This window comes from Anarhichas minor, unplaced genomic scaffold (assembly GCF_050575085.1).
Source record: "Anarhichas minor isolate MPS153535 unplaced genomic scaffold, ASM5057508v1 ptg000026l, whole genome shotgun sequence".
Classification (NCBI taxonomy): Eukaryota; Metazoa; Chordata; class Actinopteri; order Perciformes; family Anarhichadidae; genus Anarhichas; species Anarhichas minor.
Window position 1 is genome coordinate 17,554,043 of NW_027466472.1, and position 26,003 is coordinate 17,580,045.

Below are 26,003 nucleotides of genomic sequence, written 5' to 3' on the forward strand. Positions count from 1 at the left end.
CTCACTCCTGCTTATTTATCATTCCGCAGCCATCTACATCCTCCGTGACCTCGGATGAGAAGGTGGACTACGTGCAAGTTGACAAGGAGAAGACCCAGGCACTGCAAAGCACAATGCAAGAGTGGACCGATGTGCGGCAGTCTACTGAACCTGCCAAGGGGGCCAAGTCCTGACACTGGCCTGTGCAAAACAATGACCTGAAGTCCAACCAACCTTAAGTCAAGCATCTCTAGTATCATGTGTCTATCATCACGATGAATACTGGTTGGGCTAGATTAAAACTGAATTATTTGGACAAAAAGCCATAACCTATCCTATGCCTGTTCTCTGTGATGATTTTTACTGCAATGCACTGCTAACATGCAGGATATCAGGCCATATACAGGTGAAGCATCCTGCCAAAGCTCTCTCCATGCAGACTGTTATAACAGTCTGTGGACAATTGATAATGTGTATGAAAATATCATCCTTACTTATCAATCCATCCTTTATGAATTAGGTGTTTCCTCAAAGCTGTCCCCCCCTCTGCAACAGTCAAACATTTTGCATCTAGCAGGTGATTTACCCAATTGCTGCCATTTAAAGGGGCAGCAGAGGCTAGCTGGTCGATAACCATATTAATATACTGTAAGAGAACGCTTACTGGTCTCAGGAATGCCAAGATGCACTCCAATTTTGGCATGCAGGCAGACTCTCTCTTTTCACTTCAATCTATCATTTGTGCTGAGCCTTGCAGAAGCAGTGAAGAGATTATTTTCACTGCGGGCAATCATTTCAGCTTAGCAGTGCATGTCTGGTAAGAGGAGGGGGAAGAAAAAAAAAAAACACAGACTTACAACTACGTAAAGGCCCGTGTCAGAAGCCCTAATGATGACTGCACATGGCTGTTTCAATTAAGTATGAGCCCAAACCATATTTAAAAGCTGTCGGGCTGGATGGCAGGCCAATTATTTCAACGCAGGTACAAAGTCAGGAACGTCTCAATGTACAGAATGAAGAGAGCAAGGCCGGCGAAAAGAAGATGAAGAAGAAGAAGAAGCATCTTGTATCTTTGTAGGTTTGACTTCAGTGGGCAATTCACTTCAGGTAGTCTTCTTATACATTTCATCAGAAATGTGTACTGACCAAAAAAATGATTGAGTTGGAGGAGGCAGAAACAAAGCAGGAGGCGTACTTTCCAAGGAGTTCAGATATCCCCTCCCTCATCCTCTCTTTCTCTCTCCCTAGAGATAAATAAAACCATAAACACAAGCTAAGTAGAAGGAGAATAGCATATTTATGTTTTCCTGATGTATGTCTTCGGTCTTTGATACGCCACACACTACAGCTATCAGTCTCTGAAGAGTAATTGTTTTCTGTATGTAAATTATTAATAGAATGACGTATTTGCAGCACATCTTGTTGACTGTTTGATGCACTTGTCTGAGACAAAAAGGTGCACTGCAGTAATGTAACGTGCTTTTCTTGCAAAGGCAGCGTGCCACAATGAAGATTTGCCAGTGATCCTAGTCACTTAAAAAATTGTTTAGGAAAGAATGTTTCTCTTAATTTCCTAAACTCTTTCATTTGTTTAATTTGCCTTATATTTCTATTTCAGTTTTGACTGTCAATTTTGCCTTGGAGAAATTGAATTATTCACAATATTATTCAAGTGAGAGCCATATTGTATTTGGGACAACTGAATGATCAGTTTCTAGTTCAACTTAAGTCCAGTATTTCATTGTGGGCTGGAACCACTAAAGGGTGAAAACCTATTTGACCTTTCTATGAATCGTGTGGCCATGCAGTGCTAGATGGTATTATGGATTATTTCATTAGGATTTACTTCTTAATGTTTTTCTACCATTTTTACTGCTTTTTGTATTCTTTTTATCATTATTTTTTACTGAAACATGTAAGCAAGTGATATTCATGAGGACGGGGTCAGGCTAAATTAAGCTAAGTTTGTTACAGCGTGTATTTTATTCTTTTTTTTATTTTTTATTTTATTCCCAAATTGAATTTGTATGATCTATACATGAAATGGGGAGGCTGGCAGCTTGAGTTGCACTGGCAAAGCCCTTCTCGGGTGAACTGTGATTCACAAAGCGTGAGAGAGGAAAGAAAAGACTGAAGAAAAGCCTGTCTCCCTGTCAGTCTCTGAAGTGAAATGGATGTGTAATTTATTATCTAGAGATACCCGTTGTAAGCAGAAGAGCTGTGTACGTGTCGTGGTAGATTGTGAGTCGTAGTATGTTAAATGACAGCCTGACTGGGCGAGATTGAAAAGACTGCTCAAATCTACTGTCAGACTGTCACTGGGTTGACGTACTGTACTAGTAGAGATCATTTTTTTTAACCACTGTTATTGCTACTACTGTAAAACATTTGCAGATTGCTTGTGTGTTAATTTATTAATTTATTGTGCATTTTGCAGTTGATAATTGTAAAAAGGAAAGAAAACAACAACTATCAAACAAGGAAAACCTTCTCTCTACTAACATTGATGTATGCAAACTGTCTTGATTTTGTGAAGCAATATGACAGACGATGCCAGTGTGATGGTAATGTGGTACAGTTCATTTGGGATACACAAGAATACAAGACTGTTGTTATTCCTGTATTATGGTTGACTTAAACTGTGGACATAGAATAAATCAAGAAGTGAAAGTTTGGCGTTACGGTTCCTCTTTAAATATAAACCAAAACACTGTGTTCTCATCTCTCCCACGCGTTCTGAATTGTTGCTGTAATGCACAGAGGTTGAAGTCTGCTGCCCCCTGTTGTGTTGTACAGCAGCTGCATCCATTGGCATTGCTAAAGATAGATGAGATAGATAAGAGGTTTCAGTCAGGATGTATGCCTGTACATTGAGAGGTGTTTTCCTACCAGACATTTACAAACACATGCAAGATATAAAAGAAATAAGAATGCGTTTCTCTGTGATCTGTTTAACTGGTGTGATTGTTGAATGAACGTTATTGTGCTTCATGATTGACCAATGACTAAAATGTCATCCACCCCTTAACAAAACAATAATGACTAATCAGCTAGAAATGTCAACCAAGACCCCAATGATAGATTGACTAACTGACTAAGAGGGGCAGCTAAAAAATAAAATGTGCAATAAAAATAATTTCTACTCCTTCCTTTCATAGGAATATCATGGATACTGGCCAGTGTCCGCCTGTGTGTGTGTATGTATGTATGTATGTATGTATGTATGTATATATATATATATATATATATATATATATATATATATATATATATATATATATATATATATATATATATATATATATATATATATATATATATATATATATATATACTGTATCTTGCCTTGCTACAATTTTAACTGACATTTTTACCAGTTATTTACCAGCAGTGTTCTGCAAGAGTCCTGCTATAATATAGTGTATTGAATGTGTTCTTAAGTATTTGCTGCAGCCTGTCAACTTCTATTGTCATCTCAATGAGTTCATGAAAACGGTATTGGTAATTTTATGACTCTACTAAAAGGACGAAGGGGGTGACCCCAACGGCTAAGAGTAAATTAAAACCTGAGCTTTAGTCAGTGCCAGGTTGCTTTAGTAAGCAGGAGAGCCAGTTTGATTGATTATTACTTTTTTAAAGGGCAGCCAAGTAAGTCAGTGTTTCACAGGTTTACTGTCCTCTTTGCTTCTTTCCGTGTGGACCTTGCATGTTCTCACGTTTGTGTGGTTTTCCTCTGGGGCCTTCAGTTTCCTTCTGCTTCACCAACACATGCATCCTGTCTCTGTGAATGTCAGTGTGATTGCCTGGTTGTTCTGAACCTTAGTGTGCTGGCATCCAGTACAAAGTCTTCATCTACAGTGTAGATGGTATGTCTGCAGCCACCTATGACCCTTCACTTAAATCAGCAGTACAATGGATGCAAAACCAACTAAATCCACTTCATATAAATACCCCTATTTTAATTTGAAAGGCACTAAGTAACCTTAACTTTCTCCAGCTTTTAGGTATTGATGAACACAAACTGTACTTGACAAGTAATGGCTTGCAGTTCACTTCAGGCACAGCAGCCGCCTCCAGTTTCAGAACTCCAGAAAATGAAGGACCCTATTTGTAGACAAGCATGTCAGTAGCCTAAGGGGTTAATTGGTACATTGGCTCGTTAAGTGTCTCAGCTTCTTCATTACAGTTCGATCGATGTGTTTGGGTTGAAAGTCACCTGTAAAGGATGTTACATGTAAGTATGCTTTGATATTTGTGCCGTATGTGTGCACGAATATTGTGTTCCGTGATGTAACGTGCATGCTGACAGTGCCAGTGAAAGTCCAACTGAGCCGCAACTTGATATATATTTGTTTTTATCATAACTTGTCATTAACAATGCTTATATTTGCAGTCTTATTGCCCTGGCCCTGAATGACAATTTCCTGGTTGATGCAATTTGCTGGTTTGTATTCTGCCCTCTCTTTTTTATTTATTTATATATATATAAATATTAGTGGCCAAAGTTGTATAGGAGGTTTGGTGTAACTAACTGAGTTTGTGTTATGTGTTTTATTCTAGTTCCTTAATATTTGACATATCAGAAAACATGTGAAGTGCCTTCTGCTGTAGCTATAAACCAACACACCACAAACGGTAATATATCCATTAAGAGGATCTCAAACACCATCACAATAAAATATTTGTAACCATAACACTAAATCTGCCTCTGCTTCATCAGCTACTTTTCACCTGCACGCGCGTCGCTGGTGTCACGACCCCAGTGTGCCTTGCAGGACAGTTCCGCCTTCACTCCACTAGAGTGTGCGTTTGGACCCCGCAACGTCCGCGTGAGCGTGTCAAGTCAAAGGAGGAATGTTCATACAATGAGGGTCTGTGTATTGTAGTTCCGCTATTGCCTCGGTGCACCACACGGACAAACGATTGTCAATGGACTATGTGAGACGGATCTCAATCGGTGTGTGCAACGGCTCCCCCGCGTTTCGGCTGCGTGCTTTTTGACTTGTAATTTGCAACCAGATCCTTCTTATCCGGGTGGAAAGAGAAAGACGGAGAGAGAGAGAGAGAGAGAGGACTATAATCCAAACAAAAAATGCCGTGAGTGTTGGAAGTTTCGTGAATGTCGTGCGTTGGTCGATTCTCCCATTCTGGCGACCAGTCGCTCACTTTGAATTTCACAGTTTGCGGGCTCGCTCCTTTTTTTTTCGGACTAATTCACAAGTGTGGCACATTTGAGATAAAGTAGGATGGCGTTGTACCAGAGATCTTCCCACCGATGGAGCTGAAGTTGTGCGTGCTGTGGTTTTGAATCATCCAAGGAGATTCATATTGAATATAATTTATCCGCGAGCGGAGGTCGAGTCGTTAAGCAAGAGTGGATCCGTTCCAGCCGTGCATCCGCGAGCCTTTCGTGTTTGTAAATCGTTTCAGTTTTAATTTAAAGCTGACATAGTCGCACCCCCGAGGAAGCGATCACCGATACAGTTCTGCAACATTGGGACTTTTGAATGCCTCTGTGGAGCCATTGTGCGAGTTTATACTGACCCCATCTTACTTTATAGGCAAGTGTCTTTTAATCTTCCCCATCGCTGTAACATTCCTATCAGTTTGACGAGACAATTGTGCAATTTGTCTTTAAACAAATATCACAGGCTACATCGTAATTCTCTCAAGTGACTTCGTGCGTGCAGTGTAGTATTTTTCTTTCCACATGGGATCATAGCTGAGTGCATACGTCTTGTTTTCTTCCATGCTGTGGTCCATTATAAGCTCAGTGGACCTCAGTCTCTACAAACTTGTCGGGGACCTGCGGGCATGGGAGAAGCGACCCCTGCTCAGTCTGCTGCAGGGGCATTCGTACCCATGTTGGGTGTCGGTTTAGGAAACATGCCCGCTGGGGTCGGCAACGGGCCGGTGGTGGCCACCTCCAGAGGCTCCGCGGTACCTCAGCTGCACAGCGCCATCGTGGAGCGTTTGCGCGCCCGCATAGAGCTGTGCAGGCGGCACCACTCCACCTGCGAGAACCGCTACCAGAGGGGCCAGGCCGAGAGCTCGGACCGGGAGCACGAGAGCACGCTTCACCTGCTCAACATAGTCCACCAAGGGCCTGGGAACCGAAAGACGAAGGGCGGCCGGGGATCGAACCAGCAACCTCCAGAGTACAGCAGGGCCAACGGAGAGCTAAAGGGCGCCGAGGGCGAGCAGAAGATATCAACGCGCATAGCGGTGAGTTTTGGAGAGACCCAGTTGTTGTTGATGGTGGTGATAATGAATGCTCATAATTTGCCACCAACAATGATGATGAGGAAGAGGAAGCTTGAGGTTGACACCATGGTGAATATGTTTATCATAGTGATTTTGACTATATTGCTGTTACTTGTGATGATAAGCAAACCGGTAAAGCTCTGCCCAAACATACAGGACAGTAAAACTCAGACCATGAGATCTTACAAGCATCTTAAAACAAGAGTAATAAACTCTTGGTTCCTGGTCTTGCTGATTTAAAGGGGGCGGGGGGCTCGAAGTGGATGGGATGATGCAGGATCACAAAGGTGGTTTTGCAAAGCAATCCAGTCAGAGGAAATTGTTTTGGGGTCATGGGGATGTTTTGCATTTAGGGCAAACCATGTCAGCATCTCTCTACTGTGCAGCTGATCCAAACAGAGGGATGCAGATGCTTTCTGCGGCTTTTTTTAACCCATTTAATATGTGCTATTCTCTCATTGTGCAGTACAGATAAGTCAGTTTGCTCTGTGTCACGTGAATTACCGAATTCTCAAGAGGATGCCACCTGCCATTGAACGGGGTTTCTCAAAGTGTTCCTTAACAACAGGGTTTATTTGTTTGTTTCTGAGGGATCCTGTATCAAGGAGCGGTGTGACCTTATTTTGAGAGTCTTCAGAGAAAGGGGGAATTGAGAATAAAGGACAGTATAGTTTCGGTATATTCTCTCCCTGAACAACAGAGCCGTGTAAAAGACATAGTGTAGGGTAACTTGACTGTGAAACACTGCGGGGCGTTCTGTGTGCCTGCTAGTGCTGATAGGACTGACTTCCTGTTAAGGGCCCAGCCAGTGAGATGGGAGATTTATTTTGTTGTTTTCTTTCATTGGACATGTGGGAGTTCAGCATCCAGACTATGAATTATTTCCCAAGCAGCGTTTCAATATGATGTCAAAAGGGTGAAAGCTCGCAGATGTTCCCGCTCTAGATTTGCTGGATGGAAAAATAAACAATGTAAAAAATTATTTTTTTTCCAGTGAAGCCATAAAAGGGGCAACAATGATTGTTCCGTCAGCTCATTCATTGTCATCGCAGGCATTGAGCAGGTTACAGCCTCTACACGTCATGATTTTTCACGTACAAGAAAAGTAGATTTTCCATGATTTATGGTGCTAATATGCAGCGCAGTTTAGCTTCCTAGCTTTCCACATATTTAGTATTAATGCTGGTAGGTGCAGCGCAGCCGTGGAACATGATGACGGGAGGCAAGACACAACATCATGGATTATATTGACTGTCTAAAAGAGGTCAGGGAACATCATTATCATGTGCTGTTTCATTTTTACTGATGTTGACTCTGGAGGAGCTGTGTTCTACATAAAACTGATGAGTGCAGCAAGATGGTGAGGAGGAAATGAGATCCTGGCGTACATGTTTTTGTCAACCCTGAGGTTAATGTTTTTCACAATTCGTGATGATTGGGGCGAAGGAGAACAGCAGCCATTGCAGAAATCCCCCTTAATGCATCTATACGGCATCTTTCCAGGATAAATACTGTTATTTCTTGACTTTGTTCAAATCAAACAAAATAATTTGTAGAAAAACTTGCAACTAAATACTTTAAGCAATTTTTTTGAAATATATAATCTCTGGCAATAAAAAGAGTACAACTTGTGCTTCAGATACTTCCTGGGGTGCAGTTGTAGTTCACCCTGCTGCATTCTTCTGAATTAAAGAGTAAGGTTTCTACAATGGCCACATCTGTGCATGTTATTGACTGTTCACATTGGAATTTGCGCTGGAAATGTACACCGAGCGAGGGGCAAACAACACAATGGATTATGACCGGCTGGGAGTGCAGAGTGAGCAGCACTTAACAACGGTGCTCATTGAGACCAGATTAACAAAGGATATTCTTTTAGATGAAATTGGAGAAGAAGAAAGACGAGAGCTTACTTATCCGACGACTCAGAAAAATGATTTTCCATAATGTTCGCGTGAACTCGTCCAAAGCCTTTGGATATTTATGGATTCATAGATTATGTTTTTTTTCTTCTTTTTTCCACAAACAGTTTTTCAATCTTTCCCTTCATACCTGTATCAGTAAATACATTCAGCACAGAAAATGGGTCAGGATGGAGCTTACAAAACATTAGCCCCGTATTACAATGTACAGACGTTAAGTTTCATCAGATTCAGCCATCATCTTCCATCGCCTGTCAATGAGTACACAAACTACAATGATACAGCCTCACTGCATGTTGCATGCCATGCATTGTCATGCCCTATTATCATGCCTTTAACAAATGGCTCACTAAGCACCTTCTTGAAAGATGTGCCGGCCGTGAAACTGTTTGAACCACAAGGCCCCCATATAAATGTTTAGAGCCACTGAATACATTTCCTGCACGTGTTTACTTTAAGTCAAACAGGCCTTGAAAAAGCAGTAGGCGAGGGATGCCTGGTGATTAACAGTCCTATGTGCACTGGGAGGATTTTGTTATTACCCAGTCTTGTTCTAGTGACAGATCTGAGAACTATAGGCCTCGAGCAGCACACGCTCGCAGGGAAAGTGCTTTGTATGCTGATGTGTTTGCCTGTTGTGTTTGCCCACTTGCAACTCAGTCTACCGCATGGCGGCAGCTCTTTTTAAAAGGCATCCTGGTCATCTCGTGGTCTAAAACAGAAATCACTTAACCGCAGCGTCCCCGCTTCAAATCTGGCCAAATAACCTTGTCATCCTCTCCTCTCTCCTTATGTTTCCTGTCACCGTCTACTGTGAGCTGCCCCGAAGAGGCACAATGCCCAAATAATCTTCAAACTTTGTGTGTTTGGCACAATTGCAGGATCCTGTACAAAAGGTCAGAATTGGCAACTGCGGTCAGTTGTGCTGTTGTTGACAGATCAGATGTTCCTAACTAAGGGTTCAGGACCTCCACAAAAGGTTTGCAAGATAAATCTGATGGGTTGTAATATTTTTAAGAGGGGAGGAAAGCGGAATAAACGACCCCAATTTAACCCTTCTGTCCCCTTGTTCTTTGCTCTTCCCATCCTCCGGACTTTAGAAATGATTACAATTAAAACAAGGAAAGAAAATAACTGTTTGCATGAATTGGATGAACCGTTCGACGATGGAACGGTGACGATGGGTCGCAGTTTGACATTGCATCTTTTGCAGCGGTTACAAACCCAAAAAGGTTGCAAACCGCTGTACAATGGCGTCGTGCAGAATGTCCTTGTCCTTCAAGACAAATGTGCAGGATGACAATTTTTATTTTAGTAGTAATTAATGATTTGAATTTCTTTAATTGCATGACAAAAAATGCATCACTTCCTGTAAGGCACAGTTTGTGTGTGACCCCTCTTTGTATTTGCATTTCAAGTAGATTTTGTTCAGCCAACAATGACCATGAAACAGAATATTCGCACCTCTTAATTCGGGTGGATCAGACCAGTGGACTGACGGCTTGCTCAAATAGCATGGAGGAAAAAAGAAATGCCTTGTTACTCTCTGGTGGTCATGTATGATGGATGAAGAGTGTGTGTGTGTGTGTGTGTGTGTGTGTGTGTGAGAGCGGGGTGGGCTGGACACTGTAAGTGCTTCCTGGCATACCCTGTTTGGCTGTTGAACCGCCTGAATCAGAGCTGCCGGTGGTCTGAACTCAGCCTGCCTCGGCTGAGATGTGAAACAATTAGCCCAGGTCCATGGGGGCCACCCACAGTGAAGCCCACAGCTTTACCCAGCCCCGTGGATGAAGTAGGGATCCATGTTCATCCCACAGATCACTCCCATGTTGTCATGGGAAGGCTAAAGTTGTTTTCTTTTCTTTTAGGGGTAGCTGGCCGTCAGTGGGCCTGGATGCTGAATTACTTTAAGTCTCCTTTAGTGAGGACTGGAGTTGCCGTGGGTGCTGTTTTATTGACAGCACGGCTACTCTGTAAGCCTGTTGTGATTAAGCTTGTCCCATTGTACAGACTGTAGCTGTGAGATGAGTCGTGCAGCTCATAGCGCTCTGATTAAAATACATTAAGATAGGCCTTCATATACTGTAGTAAAGCCATCTGTTAATCTCCTCCTTCTATTTGGGATTAGTGCTCATTCCAAGATAGAGTTTAAACACAGCCCCAATCCAATTCTGCTTATGCGTAGTGCATTTTGTAGGTGTGGAATATGTATCTAAAATATCCTATCACCTAAATTTGTTCACGAAACACATGAAATTAGAAAGTATTAAATGTCACAATACTCTGTTTACATGATGTTTTCAGATGTGCGATACTTATTATGATAGTTTGACAAAAAGCACTTTTGTCAAAAGGGTTTTTGACAGTTCACATACTGCAACAATATTATACTTCTTAATACAAATGCCGCCAACTTGATAGACTTTTCAGTATTTGTACACAATGGGTAGATAGAAATGCATCACCCCTCTGACATGAGTAAAGTACACTATGGCATGTGATTGGAGTTAGGAGTCATTTGCCTACTAAATAGTTCTTTTTATATTCATTTGTTCAAGTATTTCCAGATTAATTCCAGGCAGTAACGTATAGGTGAATATGATTATGACTTCTCCCTCCACACATCTCTGTGTTGTGTCTTCTGATTGACACCACATCAACTGCAGGGATCATCATTACATTTTGCTCAGGGAGACATGACAGCGGCTCTTTAACTGATATGCATCAGCCAGATTTACTGACTTGTGTAATAAAAGTGAGGGCCATGTAACGTTATGTTCTGGACATTCCACAGTCCTATCCGATGGCAGTTCGTAAACTTTTAGCACCAACTAGATCTGCGCTAGCACAGCTTGTCTTTGAGGAAGGGGGAAGTAGTATAGGTTAATATCACGCAAAAAATGCTGTCGCTTGTCCGTTTCCAGGACATTGCTGCCTCTGGATGACATTTGTTTAGACAGTATGTTGATTCTGACTTGGTTAATGGCGACGGTATCATCTTTTTGGCTAAATCGTGCATGAAATGAATGTCCCTATTCCCCAGTAAACATAGTTTTATGATCATCACATCAGCACACGTGTTCTAAACAACTAACACGTCAATTCTGTGGTCGTGATTGCTATGTCCTCGAGGGAGAGCGGGGCACCAGCCTCAACAAGCTTCTCTTTTGGTAGCCAACCCGGACACCCGATTTTTAAGCGGCGCAAAAACAAAGTTCACTGATGATTGTCATTTCTCAGAGGAGCTTTATTTTTCAATCCCTTTTGAGTTAATGACTGCATTTACTAAAGATATTACGGACACTGAATTTACAATCTTATAAACTGCAGCTTTTCATATTATCCAGTGTCATGATGGCATAAGTCAGGCCCTTCAACAAATCATTAGTCTGAGTATGATGGTGTCCGAAAATGAAACTTTAAGTGGATGTCCAATCGTTTTTTCATTTTGAGGACATCTTTTGTGCTAAGCAGCCGTACTGGCTCTCTTTTCCTTTTCCGTCCAGCCGACGGTAACCCAGTTCCAAACAGTGTTGTATAATGCCAGAAAACATGCATCACTTCCTGTGCACCAGTGGATTTTCCCAGAAAAGACCTATGAGACATTATGTACAGTAAAAGCTTTCATGAGCTTAGTGTAAGTTATATCAGTAAATGATGGAGAACAGTGAAATGTCCGAGCGGCAGTAAAGCGGAGTAAGGATTTATTGATTATGCAGTTTTAGTAATTCATTAAAACTTGAAAAGCATAAAGGTTCCTTCACTCCCTTTTGTATGAACTGCACTACTTTGTGACTATTCTGATAAAGGAAAGCAATGTAATATTTTTCATGTAAAAATACTGTCATATTCTGATTGGATGATACATTTAATGTTCTCTGTGTCGAAAAACAAAAGGTATATTCGGTATAATTTGTCTTAAACAGACCAGGCTCAGCAAATGTGGTGTCGTGCAGAAGCAGCAGAAACGGTGCTCTGTGAATCTGGGACATCTCTGTACCTGGCAAGATTTGCATCGCCTTCCCCTCCTGAAATGAGCATACTTTCATTCTTTTTCTGGACTAATTTAGATTTTGTGAACAAGTTCCATGCTACCATAAAAAACCTGCGTAGAATAAAAAAAAATACACAATAAGAAAACAAAGAAAAACATATGAATTGGGGGGAGACGACAGCTTCCAGACACCCAGCAGGGCAGTGAGGATGTGTGTCAAATCAAAGGCGTTCATGGATCATCTGTTCTACAGTATGTCTAGTAGTGGTGTCTTTAAAAAAAAAATATATATATATATATATATATTCCCACTCCCCCACTCAACCACCCTTTCACACACACACACACACACACACAGAACCCACCCTGCCGCACACGCCTTATGTTTTATTCAGCAGCCTATGGGAAGGCTGTATCTGTCTTTGAAGAGGGCTGCCAAAATCATGTAGCAGACCCATCTCATCCTCAGTCTTCAAGGGCTGATACAATATAAGTGTGTACATGCTCAGAGAGTCCAGGTGGGCCAGGTCTGCTCTGCTGCTGTATGAGGTATATAACAGCCCAGTCTTTAGGGTAAATTTAGCCTGTAGTGGTGCTGGAACTGCTGCCCGTCCCGGGTTAAAAGCCTTTCCTCCATAGACGTCTGGTTGAAGTCCTTGGCTTTGGTCCGTGGCCTCTAGCAGAGCTTGCAAGGTAACCACTTTACCTTCAGACACAGCGTTAAACATTGCAGAAAATACATGATCAGCATCAACCTTGCAACATCTCCTCCCCGGTGGTGCAGGTTGTGTTGTTTTTCTGTCCACTCTGCTAATTTACACCCAGGGCAGTAAAGCATAACGGGTCATGAATATGAGTTTGGCATTGTTTATTCTCACATGATTAAAAGAGCATGTATAATGTGATGCGTCTGGTGCTGAAGCAATTTATCGATTTATCACATAGTCGATCAATAGAACAATTATCTCTATCAATTCTGATAACTGTTTAAGTCATTTATCAAGCAACAGTTTTAGGACGTGGTCTCTGTGATGGACATTTTTAGGTACTTTCTGGCATTTTGTATCACTGACTGTTTAGTTTAATTTTTAATTTTGCAGATTGCAACCAACTGAATCCCCCTCCGCAAGAGGCAACCCGCTCTCTATAGATGTAAATCATCACTATCGTCATTCTAAGCTAACAAAAACGCACCAATTCTTAGTTTCAGGTGATTATGGTATTTATTTAATACGTTAACCTGCTATCTAACACACTCACCTAAAATGAAAATGAGTTCCAAAGAGGCTGCACAATTGTTTAAATTTCCTTGCCGATCCTCCAACTGCAAATTAGACTGCGCAATAGACTCTTGTGACTGTGCGTGGATACTAGTTTCATGTTCTGAATATGAATTGCCCCACTATTCAGTGTTTCATCCAAGTGAGCATTTCACTGGGTTGAAATACCTCCATTCCCAAGAGGTTTGGATTAGAGAGTCCCCACTGTATCCCTTTGTTGTTGATTTGTGCTTTCAGCATGCTTCCCGTTGTCGCCGGGCACTTTGTTTGAATTTCAAGCATTATGTGGACCTCGAGACACAAACTCTCATCTGCGCCACCGAAGTCAACGGGGAATCTTTTGGAGGACTAATATATTAGTGCTCCGTCGCAGCTATTTAATCCATTTGACTGAGGAAACATGTTTTTTTTTTGTTTTTGTTTTTTATGGCTTTTCATCATCTGGAATTTAGACATAAAATATATGTGAAGCTCGGGGGCAACCACTTAACAAGAAAGGCCCGTGTTTATGTACATCTATGTCTTCAGAGGGGCCTTGTAGAGGTAGCCATTCATGCCTGATGCGATTTCTTCTGCTGAGAGAGCTCTTTGAGGTTTGTCAGGTTTTTCCTGCTTGACTTAATTGGAGGGAGGGCAGGATTTTCTGTGTGTGTGTGTGTGTGTGTGAGGGGGAAAAAGAAAGAAAAAAAGGAGGGGGGGTGTAGGGTAGTGCCTTGGAGTGTCTTTCTGCAAGTGCTTTGCTACCCTGTGCTGAAACTGGAACCCTGTGGGAACAAGCATGTTCAGGTGTATTTTATGTGCAGTGCATGCAAGGTGAATTGAGGGGATAAGTTGCATGCAAAATGAAAGAAAGAAAAGCGGTATTCATATATTCGACATTCAGTTTGTGCACCAACTTGACAGCGATGAAGGTTTTGTTTTAGAGCCGACTGTTGTGTGATGCCTGGATAAACAAGACCTTATCTATAACCGTTCTCACACTTATCTCACCATCAGTTACCTGATATGTCGGAGTTTCCTCGTCTGGTTGTAAACAGATGTGAATATCAGAGAGCTGGGTGTGGGGGATGTGTTGCCACGTTAACATAATGTCTTCACCTTGCTGTAATTCTTTGCTCCAGCCTGGCTTTTACGGGTTCACAACAAGATTTGTTTTATCAGACGAAACCATTCCAAGCCAAATGTGAGCAGCCATCTCGACTCCTCTGCTGAGGAACAATTGGGTTCAGAGCAAAGGCGGCTTTCTTTGCGGGACTTCAAACAGCCTGTTCTCCCCAGGGTCATTACCCCGCTCAGGAAATGAGAAAGTGGGCTCCTGATGTCACTGGCAAACCCCTTTGCACAGAATTCCGGGTTAAACTGGAAGTGGGGAGGGGAGGGCCATGCTATATCAGAGTTCAGACATGTTTACATTACAGCTCAGGATATTTCTCAGAGCCTGGCCAAGCTGCTGAAGTTCCCAGGCTCCAGAGTCGCGGAGTGCTGAATAGATGCACAAGCATTCACTTTTTCTTCTCTCCTCTCCCTCCCGCTCCTGTGCTCTGGGGTCCAAGTCATAGTTCAACTCCATTTGCATAGCGGTAATGTTCGGTTCCTTGCTGCAGTTGTCCTCGGGGGAATATTATAGATGTGAAATATATGAGGGGCGAAAGTCACTAACGCTGTTGACGCACAATGTTTGCACGTCTGAAACAATGCTGCTGACATTGTTTTAGAAATGAATGTCAGGAACTAATAGAAAAATTCAGCTCAAGTAAACATTGTTCCAGTTTTCTCTGTCTCTAGTCCTTGACATCTCCTTTTTCTTCATCTTCTTTTTCCTCTGAAGAAAGAGTGTTTAATATGCATACACCTTTTCTCTGCCTCAGCAGTGACAATAACGACATGTGGCAACGTTGAACGCTGTCCTATCTTCTAACGTGAGCATTTTGAATTGGAATCGAACCAACACACTGTGCTTTATGTTGGAGTTTTTTTTCAATATTAGATTATTTCAGTATCGCCAGCTTGATGGAGATTCTTTTTAGACAGCTGCCTCGTTAAATCATAGCTGTGCAGTGTGGGATTTCCTCCAGGAGTGTCGTGCCTCGCCCTGCCTTGTGGAAAAGGATTTTTCCTTTTTTTTTCTTTTTTTTACATCTACGATGTTATTTTCATAGTTTTGGTCATTGCTTCTACTGTTGTTTTTTAAAATATTGTAGTCTCCGAGATAATTGCTGATATCTGAGAAGGTTGAACATTGCTTAAAAAAAAAGGAGTCAGACTGGGAAAGAAATCCGAGTGTTCAGACATCAGACTGACAGACTTTATTCAGAGGAGAAAACAAAGGAAGACTTTGTTACCCAAACTGTCAGTTGTAAACATCCATCACAATATAACTGTGACCTCCCATACTCGCTTCAGGCAGCCTTCCAGTGCAACAAGGGATTTATAACAACAATAGGGGTGCGTTCACTTTTGGCTGTACCTCCAAATGTCTGATCAATTGACCGCTCGATTTTTGGCTCGTCGGGCTTGTTGTAACAAGGTTTCTGTGATCCCAGATCAGTACAACAATACTAAAGCCAATTTGTTATAAGACATATTATTATAACTGGAATAAACTGGAATTTCCTCTTAATGGTTGCAATTTCAGAGGCTGCCCCACCCTTCTGAGTGAAAAGCTCAGGGAACTTTTACAGCTTTGCCATTTTGGGGCTTTAACATTGTCTGATATGAATTAACAAAATAGCTGCTGCCCAAAAAATATAAGTATTGGTATCAGCCTTCAAAATCCCACAGCTATCAAATCCTAGATCAAATGTTTCAGACTGCTAGACCAGCCTGTCTAGAGCATTAGATCCGGGTCTAGGGGAGGAACATAGATGGTCTTGTTTTTTTGCCTCGGCTTTGCCAATAAGGCTGTGAACTGGCAGCTGGAATGTTTGTGTTAGTGCTCTGCTGTGGTGAGGTGTCACAGTGCTGAGTTATGCTCATGGCGCCTGCTCTCTCTCTCTCTCTCTCTCTCTCTCCCCACCTTACCTAGAGGTACACAGACACTGCTGTTGAATCCACAGCAACACGGGAAGTGAAACCCGGGGACGATCTCTGGTCTTCATCTGCCCTGTCGAATCATCTACAGCGTGGATTTAGCAGGAAGCAGGCCTGTATAGTGACAGAGGGACTGCATGGTTTGCTGGATATTTTAGACCAATTTCAGCCTCTATTTATTCCTGCATATATTGGAGAGCTATCTGCTTACTGATTAGATCATTCTGTTTTGATCCTAATAATATGGCTGCAGTTATCAGATAACAGCTATTTGTACATTAGTTAAAGGCAATTTCTGCATTCATTTTTACCTGCAGATGTCATAGTGCAGGATTGGTTGATGGCCGTCAACAGCAGTCTCCCTTTTATTCAAATGAGGCTAACGGCTGATTAAAAAAATTTGATGAAGCGTGCATAATGTTTAACAATGTCAACGCTATGTTATCTTTGCATGACAAGTGGGAGAATTCTGTTCTCCTACCCCGTGAAAGGATTACGTGAAGGGGTAATGAGCAGAAACATGGAGTCTCACACTGAGATCTGTGTAGCAGACAGTACCAGCATCTTGCCTGGATGATGAACGACGGAACATGTTTGCCTTCTGAGTTTTAGTTCAAGGTTTTCCTTAACAGCCAGCCAAATTGTTTAAGTAGTGTAAACATAGCTGTAACCATCATCTTGACTTCATGCTGTGTGATTTGCCTAACATTTGTGGCAGCTCGGGAGACTGTGATCCTGAAGTTTAAGTATCAGGCACTGTGGTGTTCTACTGGATTACATAACAGGGTACTTGTTTTTCTATGGTTATTAAGTGTATTTTAAGCTTCAAGGGAAATAAGCATATTGATAAAGGGAAGTTCAGGGAGGTGATTCCTACTATCTCCGTATAAGGGCTTTCATATTCACCTTCTTCCTCTCTGTAAAAGACCTTTACGCTCTCACTGTGTTATATTAAGTGTTCCTAATTCTCTTTAATTGTAGTTTTTGCCCCTTTTACTTAAAAAAGAAAAAAAAATCTCCACTCTCAAAAAGTACAATTGTATATTTAATCCATCTGCTAAAGTCAAGTGGTAACTTTTGCTTCCAGAAGATGAAAATCAGTCTTAAAGCAATTAAAGGAGGTGAATCCTATAACTACACTGGAGCTGCTTTAAGCGGCCTTGTGGACTAAATCCAAACAGGGCATCATATTTTGAATAAGCATTTAGAATATAACACCCAAATGTAGCAAAGTTAAGGCAAGACCAGATCATATGTGTAGTCTGCTGGTGGATTTTGATTAAAGGTATGCTTGCTAAGTGGACCCTTAAAACAAACTCGCACCATATCGGACTATATCTGGCACAAGGAGGGGAGCTATGTGCCAGGGGAAATGGTGCCTCCCAATGATTAATACAATTCTAAATCAATGAATTATTTAACTCTTCTCCAATCAATCAATTGCTCACTGTGTCAGCTGAGATACCTAAAAAAAGATTGAATCGCCCGCTGTAAGTACACAGATAGAGGGAATGTTCCCTGTAATAGGGCCCCTTTCAATTTATTTGGGCCGACTTGTTATTTAGAATTGACGGCAAACGATCATTAAGCAAGTAAAAGCTGCACTCTCCTGCGCCTCTGCTTGCAGAGAAAATCGGTGATGCTGCATTCTTCTCATAGCGGTTAGTGAGAAAGTGGGGTTATTATGTGTGAGTATGCATGATAACAAGAGGGAGAAAGCAAGCGAAGAGAACATTCCTTTCTCACTCCCACTCTCCACCACCACACCCCCATTGCTACTCACTGCCACCCCACCCCCAGTTTCCTTCCTGTGCTTTTTTTAGAGTCTATTGGATGTTTTTCCCACATCCGGCAACAAAGCCAGCCTTTTTATGCCATAACCTACGCTGTTCTGTGGTCCGGCTACACACAGGCATGGTCAAATGTGATACATTAATCGAAGCCCACTCGGTTTCCTAACGGTCAAGTCCTTGTTCACTTCACTTGACAGATTGCTTAGGTAGTTAGGAGGGGGGGGGGGGGTGTCCTTGAAGAGCAAAATGAGTTTCTCTCATGTGCTGTAGAATATTTTCTGTACACAGTGTCCTGTAACAATGAAAGATATTGAATGAGATATCTTACTGGTTGTCAGAATGTTGACTTAGCACTAAATAGGTATTTGAATATTTATCATGAAATCTAATTTAATTATTTTATTAAAAAAAAAATCAAACATGAACATGCAAGTGCTTATAGGAGGTCTGGACAAAATATGCTTTTACATTTTTCTTTTTTAAAAATGTTAGTCGCTAACCATCTCACGGAACTGGCTTGTAAACTCACTTGCATTTAGCAGGCTGCACATTCTCCTCAAGGAGGGAGCGCTTGGGAGTGTAGGAAGGAAAGGAATAGCAGTAGCGGTTTGGACAAAGTTGTGCAAATATACAACCTTCATAATAATTGGCCTTGCTCAGTTAAAGGTGTCCTGTCAACAGTTTTTTAATTTTTGGACCGCGGGGGGACTTTTGTGTTGCAGAGCCAGGGTAAGCCACTGGGGACAAATTGGCAGCAAGGCTGAGTGAAAGCACCGTATCCAGCTTTCATTCATGATGTTGCCCCTTACCTGCAAACAGTGTTGTTTTTTTAAACATGCACCGCTTCCAGGCGAGTGTTAGAACTGCACTTTTCTGTCTTGTAGATCGGTGCCACTGGTTTGACTCACACTGCAGTGCTACATCTTGCCCTGCCCTGATAATAAGCGTGGTGTCGTAACACGTTTGTCCTTGTTTCAGTGAAATGACCGGCGATACAGTATTTGTTCACCAAAGATTTATTTTTTTATAATTATTTATTTATACTGGAACAAGTGGTCTTTTTAAATGTTTATTTAAATGGGACACTGACCTAGAGAATATACAAAATTTTAATGTATTTAGCCAAATACTCTTCATACCAGAACAACCTTTCAAAGCACCGACTGAAATACTGACACCTAATGTTTATCAGTGTTTGTCCTTGTCATTCCCAGTGAATTAATTCCCTTGGTGAGAGGGACTTTTCCCCGCTATTATGCTGCCTTGGCTGAGTTTGAATCACCGAGCTCATCTGTTTTGCCTGAAGTAGTTAAAGCGAGGGGGGGAAAAAAAACAGCTGTCTAGTCAGTGAAGAGACGCTTTGCCAGTTGAGATGTGAAATCCACACAAGCAAGCAGGATAATCTCTTCCACCTAGACCAAATATCATCATTTGCTGAGATGGAAATGCATATAGTTTCATATACGCAACCTTGACCTAATAGGGTGTAATTTAATGTGACGGCAGCATTATGTATAATGCAATAATCCCAAAACCCTCACATTGACACTAAAGGTAGATATTTCTTTTTGTTAGAAGCATACTGAGGTAACCCATACAATGCTGCATTGTATACTTAAATAATACGCAATAACTTGTTAATGTACATAATGTTCAGATTTGCTCAGCCTCTGGTGACGACATTATGTTTGCCGGGCAACTTGTACACCGGAAGTGAGAGATGGATTACCTTGTATTTCCACTTCCCAATCCAATTTCTCCAACTTGTACCATCAATGCAGTCTGCCAGTTTATCTTTCCCGACAGCCTCTGTCCGGTTAGCTTATTGTTGTTCTACAGACCGGGCAGAGGGAGCATGACTGGAATCTGTGCTTCCCTCTTTAGCAGTTGCTCTGACGATAGCCACATGGATGTGAATGTCTCGTCTTTGCAGTTTTCTTTGCTGTGTTTTAAACGTTCACTATCAATTAAGTTGTCATACCAAGCATACATACAAGGGACTTAAGTATTTATTACGAGTTTACCAAGTTGTTCCTGGTGGAACTCCGTTGAGGTAGTAGCAGCAAATAGTTTTTTTTCAAATTGAATTATGAAGAGTTTGTATTAGTCAGTGGCTGAACACTGACATGTTGACCATCAAGACTATTTCCAAGCAACGCACTAGATGTTTACTTGACTAAATGCCACTGTAGGTACAGTGGACCTGCTTTTTAATTGCTATGGACTATTTTTTGGATGAGATGGGATGCTTAGGGGATCATTTATTTCCATAAGTGTCTTTATCAGCACAAATCCTCTTAATCGGGTTGCAATCACAATGGCTGCTTAGTGTTTCCCTCAACTTTGAATGAATGACAATGAACAACATCATGGGAAAGTTGTTTTTTTCCACTTGGACAGATTACCTGAGAGCTGTGTCTCTCTCTCACCAGCTGCCACATGTAAAAAGTCCTAAAGCGTTGAGTCACAAGGCCCACTTAAATAAACACAAGAGCTGGCTGCAGGTAGAAACTTGCTCGGAGACATAGGCTGCTGCAACCTTCAACTCTCCCTGCCACTGTGTGAGCCACCGCTTGCCCAGACAGTGATGAGCTAAGTATCTGCAGGGCTCAATGGGATGGCAACTTAATTAAGGCAACCCTTGGAATTAAATGTCTTTTTTTTTTAATTCTTCATGTGCAGGAGAATACACATTTTACCTTTTTTAAATGAAAGCTGCCCTTGTCAGCCCAAATTTCTAATTGGGGCACCAATAGAAAAGACACTTTTGCCTTTAATGGTATCTGTCTGTGCACAGGAAGTGACAAACCAAAACTTAAAGCTGTACAATATATCTTTGACCACTAGGGGGCAAAACTGACAAAGTCTTGCCATATTATCACCAAGTGACTAATGTGTTAACCAGCAGTTGTCTTCTTACACATTCACTTGAAATATTAGCCTCCATTTGGAGTCATTCCAGAATTTTAAGTCCAATATTCACTTTACTTTTAGCTCTGTTTTGGTCTCCACCTCCACGGAAAACTAGTCGACTCTGTTTGTCTGCTTGGTGCTGGCAACGAAGCGTAAAGTGGGTTTATCAGAGCTCGTTTGTTAAACGGCGTCCTGCTGCTATTCTTTTGTAAATATGGTTGTAAAAATGAACTCAACATATGCAGGTAGCAGACTGTATGAGTCAAACCAAAAGAATCATTTCAAATATTACCTCATACCAATATTTGGCCAGCAGTGTGCAAAGTTATCTCGTGCAGCTATTCATCAACTGCTCTCTGCGATGATTCCTAAAGGTTTCATGTTTTTGTGGAGGTCAAACTTGATCCAAAGACTTTGCCAGTTTCAACAGTATGACGACCAGTTGTTTTTTAGGCCACAGCTCTCCACAATCAAGGCCAACAGTTTTGAATTTAACTGAATTGTTTGTTTTTTCATGGATGATATCTTACTAATATCTAACATATCATGTGATGTGTTGTTTTTCTCCTTCTGGGAAATGTCAGGCTGATGATACATTTTTAGAGGTCACATATTTTCTGCACCATGATCCCCAATGCTCCACCACCCCCACCACCACACACACTTTTTCCTGGGTTGGAGTCTGTGAGAGCTCTGCAGTGTTTTCTGTGTCCGTCTCTGCCAGCACCGGTCTTCACAGACCTTATTTGGAATGTCAGCACTGATAGGAGTGGGAGTCAAACAAAGCTTCCCACTCATTTATTTTTTCTTCTCACTTTCTAGCTGCAGCAGTCCCTTTCCAAACCCAACTAGCGGAGGGTTCTTTCAGCGCATGAGTGCAGATTACTGTGACTGCTCGCCTGTCTAATGCGTGTGTGTGTGTAATTTAAGTGAAAGCTGAGAGAGATGACAAAACTCAACAAGTATCCCCTTTTCAACTAGTGGATTTTTCCAAGCTTTCTCCATTGAAGCGGTTTAAAACACTAAATGTGTTTCCCCCCCCCCCTCTAAAAGCATGAGGCTTATCAAGACCTGGCTGAGTGAAGCAGCATTAACCACTCAGCCCAGGTTTCCCACGGGATATAAAATGGATCCTTGTTTCACTGGGAAATCGCCACAGCAATGCTGCTAAAGAGCACTTTGCTGCAATCACATCAGACATTGACGCATATTGTTTCCTGATTTGGAACTGCAGGCGCTGTGCTTGAAATGGGGCATCAAGGAATTCTTCATTGAAATAACCGAGTGATAAAACAGCGCGTGAATAGGGAGCGGTTAAAGATAATCTCCTCAATAGTTTCTGCAGATGCTAAATAATGCACACTAGTTGGACGCTTCGCATTAGCTAGTACAGCTAGTTGATGTTTTTTCTCTTTCTAGTGGCCAGAGTTATGACTGGAATGGCTCAGGACTGTGTTGCTCAACTCGGCAGTGGCACTGTTGGCTCTCACCGCGCTGCAGCTGCATGCTGAAGAGCAGCCAGATGTTTGAGATGGTGAAATGAGCCTAGCGAGCAGGAAACGGCTCTGCATGCCATAGGAATCGTCTTTGAAAACAGGAAGGGAACTTGTTCCCTGCTTATGGGCCTTTTCCTGTGGCATGACCGGAGGCAGGCCTTGTGTTTGATGGTTGCTGGGAAAAAGGTACTTGTGGTTGGACGGCAATGACTTTTTTAAGGGTACAAACATTTCCGGAGAGCTTCAGACCTGTTTATTAACAAGGGATTTGTTTCCAGAGAAGCCAAAATCAGATTGTTCTACTGTCTTATGTAGCCTATTAGTTTCACCTCTGTACTTGTTACATGTTTGTGTAATGTGATGAAGACAAAAAAAAAAAAAAAAAACTGGAACCTAATGCGTTAATCAATGTCCTGTAGCTCCAGGCTGCCTAAAGACCCATGATTCAGTGCTGGTATTATCCTAGTGTACCTTCTCTAATGTAATGAATAACTATTCCCAACATCTAGGATTGTTAACTTGAGGATTTAGTTTCATTTTGTCATACCCACAGTGACCTCTGGTGTCTGCAGGGATTGTCAATTTCTTATCCTTAAGCCTTTGCTGTTTAGCATCTTTTTAATGTTCCGATTTGTTAAACTTCCCACACCCTCAGGTTTCCCAGCCTGAAAATAGTTTAGCTCGTGCCTCTGACATTTTAGTGGACACAGCGCACAGACGGTATACCAAATTTTCAAGAAGCATGTCATCATGCCAGATGCATCGTGTCCTTTCATTTTTGGTGCGCAGCATTCAGCATTTCAGATGTGGATGGGAATAGTTAAGAGCTGATCGAGGGTGTTTCCAGCCCACATGGTGTTTAAGCATGTGTTACCACTAAATTAGACCCTACAATAGCAGCTTAGCCTATATGTGCAGTTGGAAGGCATGAGATGTATCCGTGACTAGCTCTGCGCTTGTTAAATGGCGGGACATCTTCCTGTCCATCGCCTTTCTCTCTCTTACAATGGCTAGGTGAAGACGGAGGCGGTCTTTTTAATAGGAAACAATATGCTGTGGCTCGAGATCAGGATGTGGCAGTTATATGAAATTTGCTCAGTGGCCAGTGAATTTGAACACATCCTGTCGTTTCCCACATTAAATCATTTATCGAAAGGATCCCTTTTACTCTGGAAGCTACAGTGAATGCGTGCTGCATGGGATTGCTCCTGAGTGTGGGAGCCCTCAGTCCTCCTCAGTAAATGTCTCTGTGGTTAAGAATGACATGTAGATGAGAGGCGACAGCGGCGTCAGGAGCTCTGTGAGCCACATGGCCATGGGTGATGTGATGTGACGGCTTGTCACTGCGATGTTGGTGACCTGTGGTACGTCTTGCAGTGGCGTGGCCTCACTGGTGCTGCGGTGATGCCTTGGCAGAGTCTGCCTGCCTGCCTGCCCCCTCCCACACACACACACACACACACACCATATTTGTTCCCAGGATCACTTCACTGCTTCACTGCCATCCTGGGAATCTGACTGCCAGGAACCACAGCTCTTGAACTCTCCCTGACACCAGAATATACTCGATACATATTATGTGCAATTAATTGGCCATTCAACCTACCTGAGCAGGTCAAGAATAATTGGATGGAATACATTTGTGTTAAAAATCCACTTGACTAATGACTCCGCTTTACATACCTTGTCCACGTGCTCTCACTTCAGGATTCTCATCTTTGTAATGGGTGTGCGGTGACTGCAGAGGTACCGCCATTGCGTGTCACTTTTTTGTTGAGGGGCCCCCACATATTTTTCGAGCAGCCTCCTTTAGCCCCGGAGATATCATATTAAACTCGTCTGCTTGATTTTGAACAAAAGACATGGCAAAGCAAGAAGTGATTGGAATGCTGGCTTTTAATCTCTGCGTTTGGATTAATGGAGAGCCGATATTTGAATGGGAAGTGTCTCCAACAGGATTGTTTTGTGTGCAAGCTGCCTCTTACTAAAATAGCAAGTTCCTCCATGGAATGTTGGAGCTGAGCTACATTAACTGTTAAAAAAAAAAAATGGCCTTCAGTAAACATAATGGATGATTTCTCTTCAAAGGAGCTCTTATCATCTCTTCCCATTTCCCAGAGGCTGCCACAAAGCTCCCTCTCTCTCTCTTTCTCTCTCTCTCTTTTCTTTTTTTCCTGCTGCCGCTGCTGCTCATCCTTCTCTCCTGCCTGCTCTCTGGAGGGCAGCCTCAATCTAATACAACTGTGTCAGGAAGTGTGGGGATGCAAAGTGCTGATGAGCCAAAAGTAGCCCACCTCTGCAGTGTGCTGCTTCGTCCCAACACGCGCCAGCCTGATTAAGGAAGCACACCATGAACCTATACGCACATCCCTGTGCAACCGTATGGCACATGCCCTATAGAAACAGATGAAATGTGTTTCTTTTGTTATTGGAATATGATGTTTCCAAGTGTTCTGTTTGGGGAAAAATAATAAATCTCTGTAACTTACTATGTGTAAAAAAAAAAAAAAGATCAAGTCCACCAATTTTGTCAGCTATTAAATTATCCACCAAAACACACTGAAAGGTGTTTTAATTTAATGATAAAAGTAGCTGCCAAGCTTTCAAAGCGGCAGCTCTTGTCTAGTACAGTGTAAACCGTGCTTCGATAGATCTCAGGATTATGAAATAACCACTTTAACCCATTTTAATTAAACTTGGTGGAAGGGTGTGGCATGGGCCAAGAAGGAACCAATTCAATTTGGGAGAGGACTCGAATTACGGGGCGCAAATACAAATGATTCATTTAATCACTTTAGTTAACATCTGCGATCCGAGTGTACTTCTATTCTAGATATAAGTTCAGTTATAATTGCTTGTATAATTTTCTCTATTCTTAGTGCTATGCAAATATTTTCTTTCAATTAAGTCTTTGTGAGGCTTAAAGCCCAAAAGCTTAATTGTCAGTATTGTGTCAATATTTTTCTCCCGTCGGCATCAACTAATCATGGTAATTCTGTAACTTTGTTGTTGTATCATCGTGTCAAATGCTTTGTGCACACCTTGCGGTTACCTGAAATGTGCTGAATAAAAAACGAGCCATGACTCGGTAACAAACAAAAGAAGAAAAAAAAGAGAACCGGTTACAGGAAAGATAAAGCAGCCCGCTCTGACCTCGTTTCACTGAAACTATAAATTGCCTTGTGAATGTACATACTATATCACAGCAGGATCAGCTTCCTTACCTTCGTTTTAAATAATTCAATTTTTCAAGCTATCCAGGATGATTTATTTAATTTCTCTGGATATAATATAATAGCTTACAGCTTTAGGCCGCGAGCAAACCCTATAAT

At 41.9% G+C, this 26,003-nt stretch overlaps 2 protein-coding genes across 2 annotated transcripts in view; both read left to right on the plus strand.

Moving 5' to 3' along the window:
- Nucleotides 1-3,099, plus strand: part of gab2 (GRB2-associated binding protein 2) — a 33,800-nt gene extending 30,701 nt beyond the window's left edge. Inside the window, exon 10 of the mRNA XM_076100939.1 lies at nucleotides 30-3,099. Coding sequence (XP_075957054.1) covers nucleotides 30-173 — 144 coding nt within the window. The 3' untranslated portion in view covers nucleotides 174-3,099. The remainder of the gene's footprint in view (nucleotides 1-29) is intronic.
- A 1,796-nt stretch (nucleotides 3,100-4,895) lies between these two features.
- The window catches only part of maml2 (mastermind like transcriptional coactivator 2), a 34,600-nt gene continuing 13,492 nt past the window's right edge, over nucleotides 4,896-26,003 (plus strand). Inside the window, exon 1 of the mRNA XM_076100505.1 lies at nucleotides 4,896-6,204. Within this exon, the coding sequence (XP_075956620.1) occupies nucleotides 5,794-6,204 (411 nt within the window). The 5' untranslated portion in view covers nucleotides 4,896-5,793. The remainder of the gene's footprint in view (nucleotides 6,205-26,003) is intronic.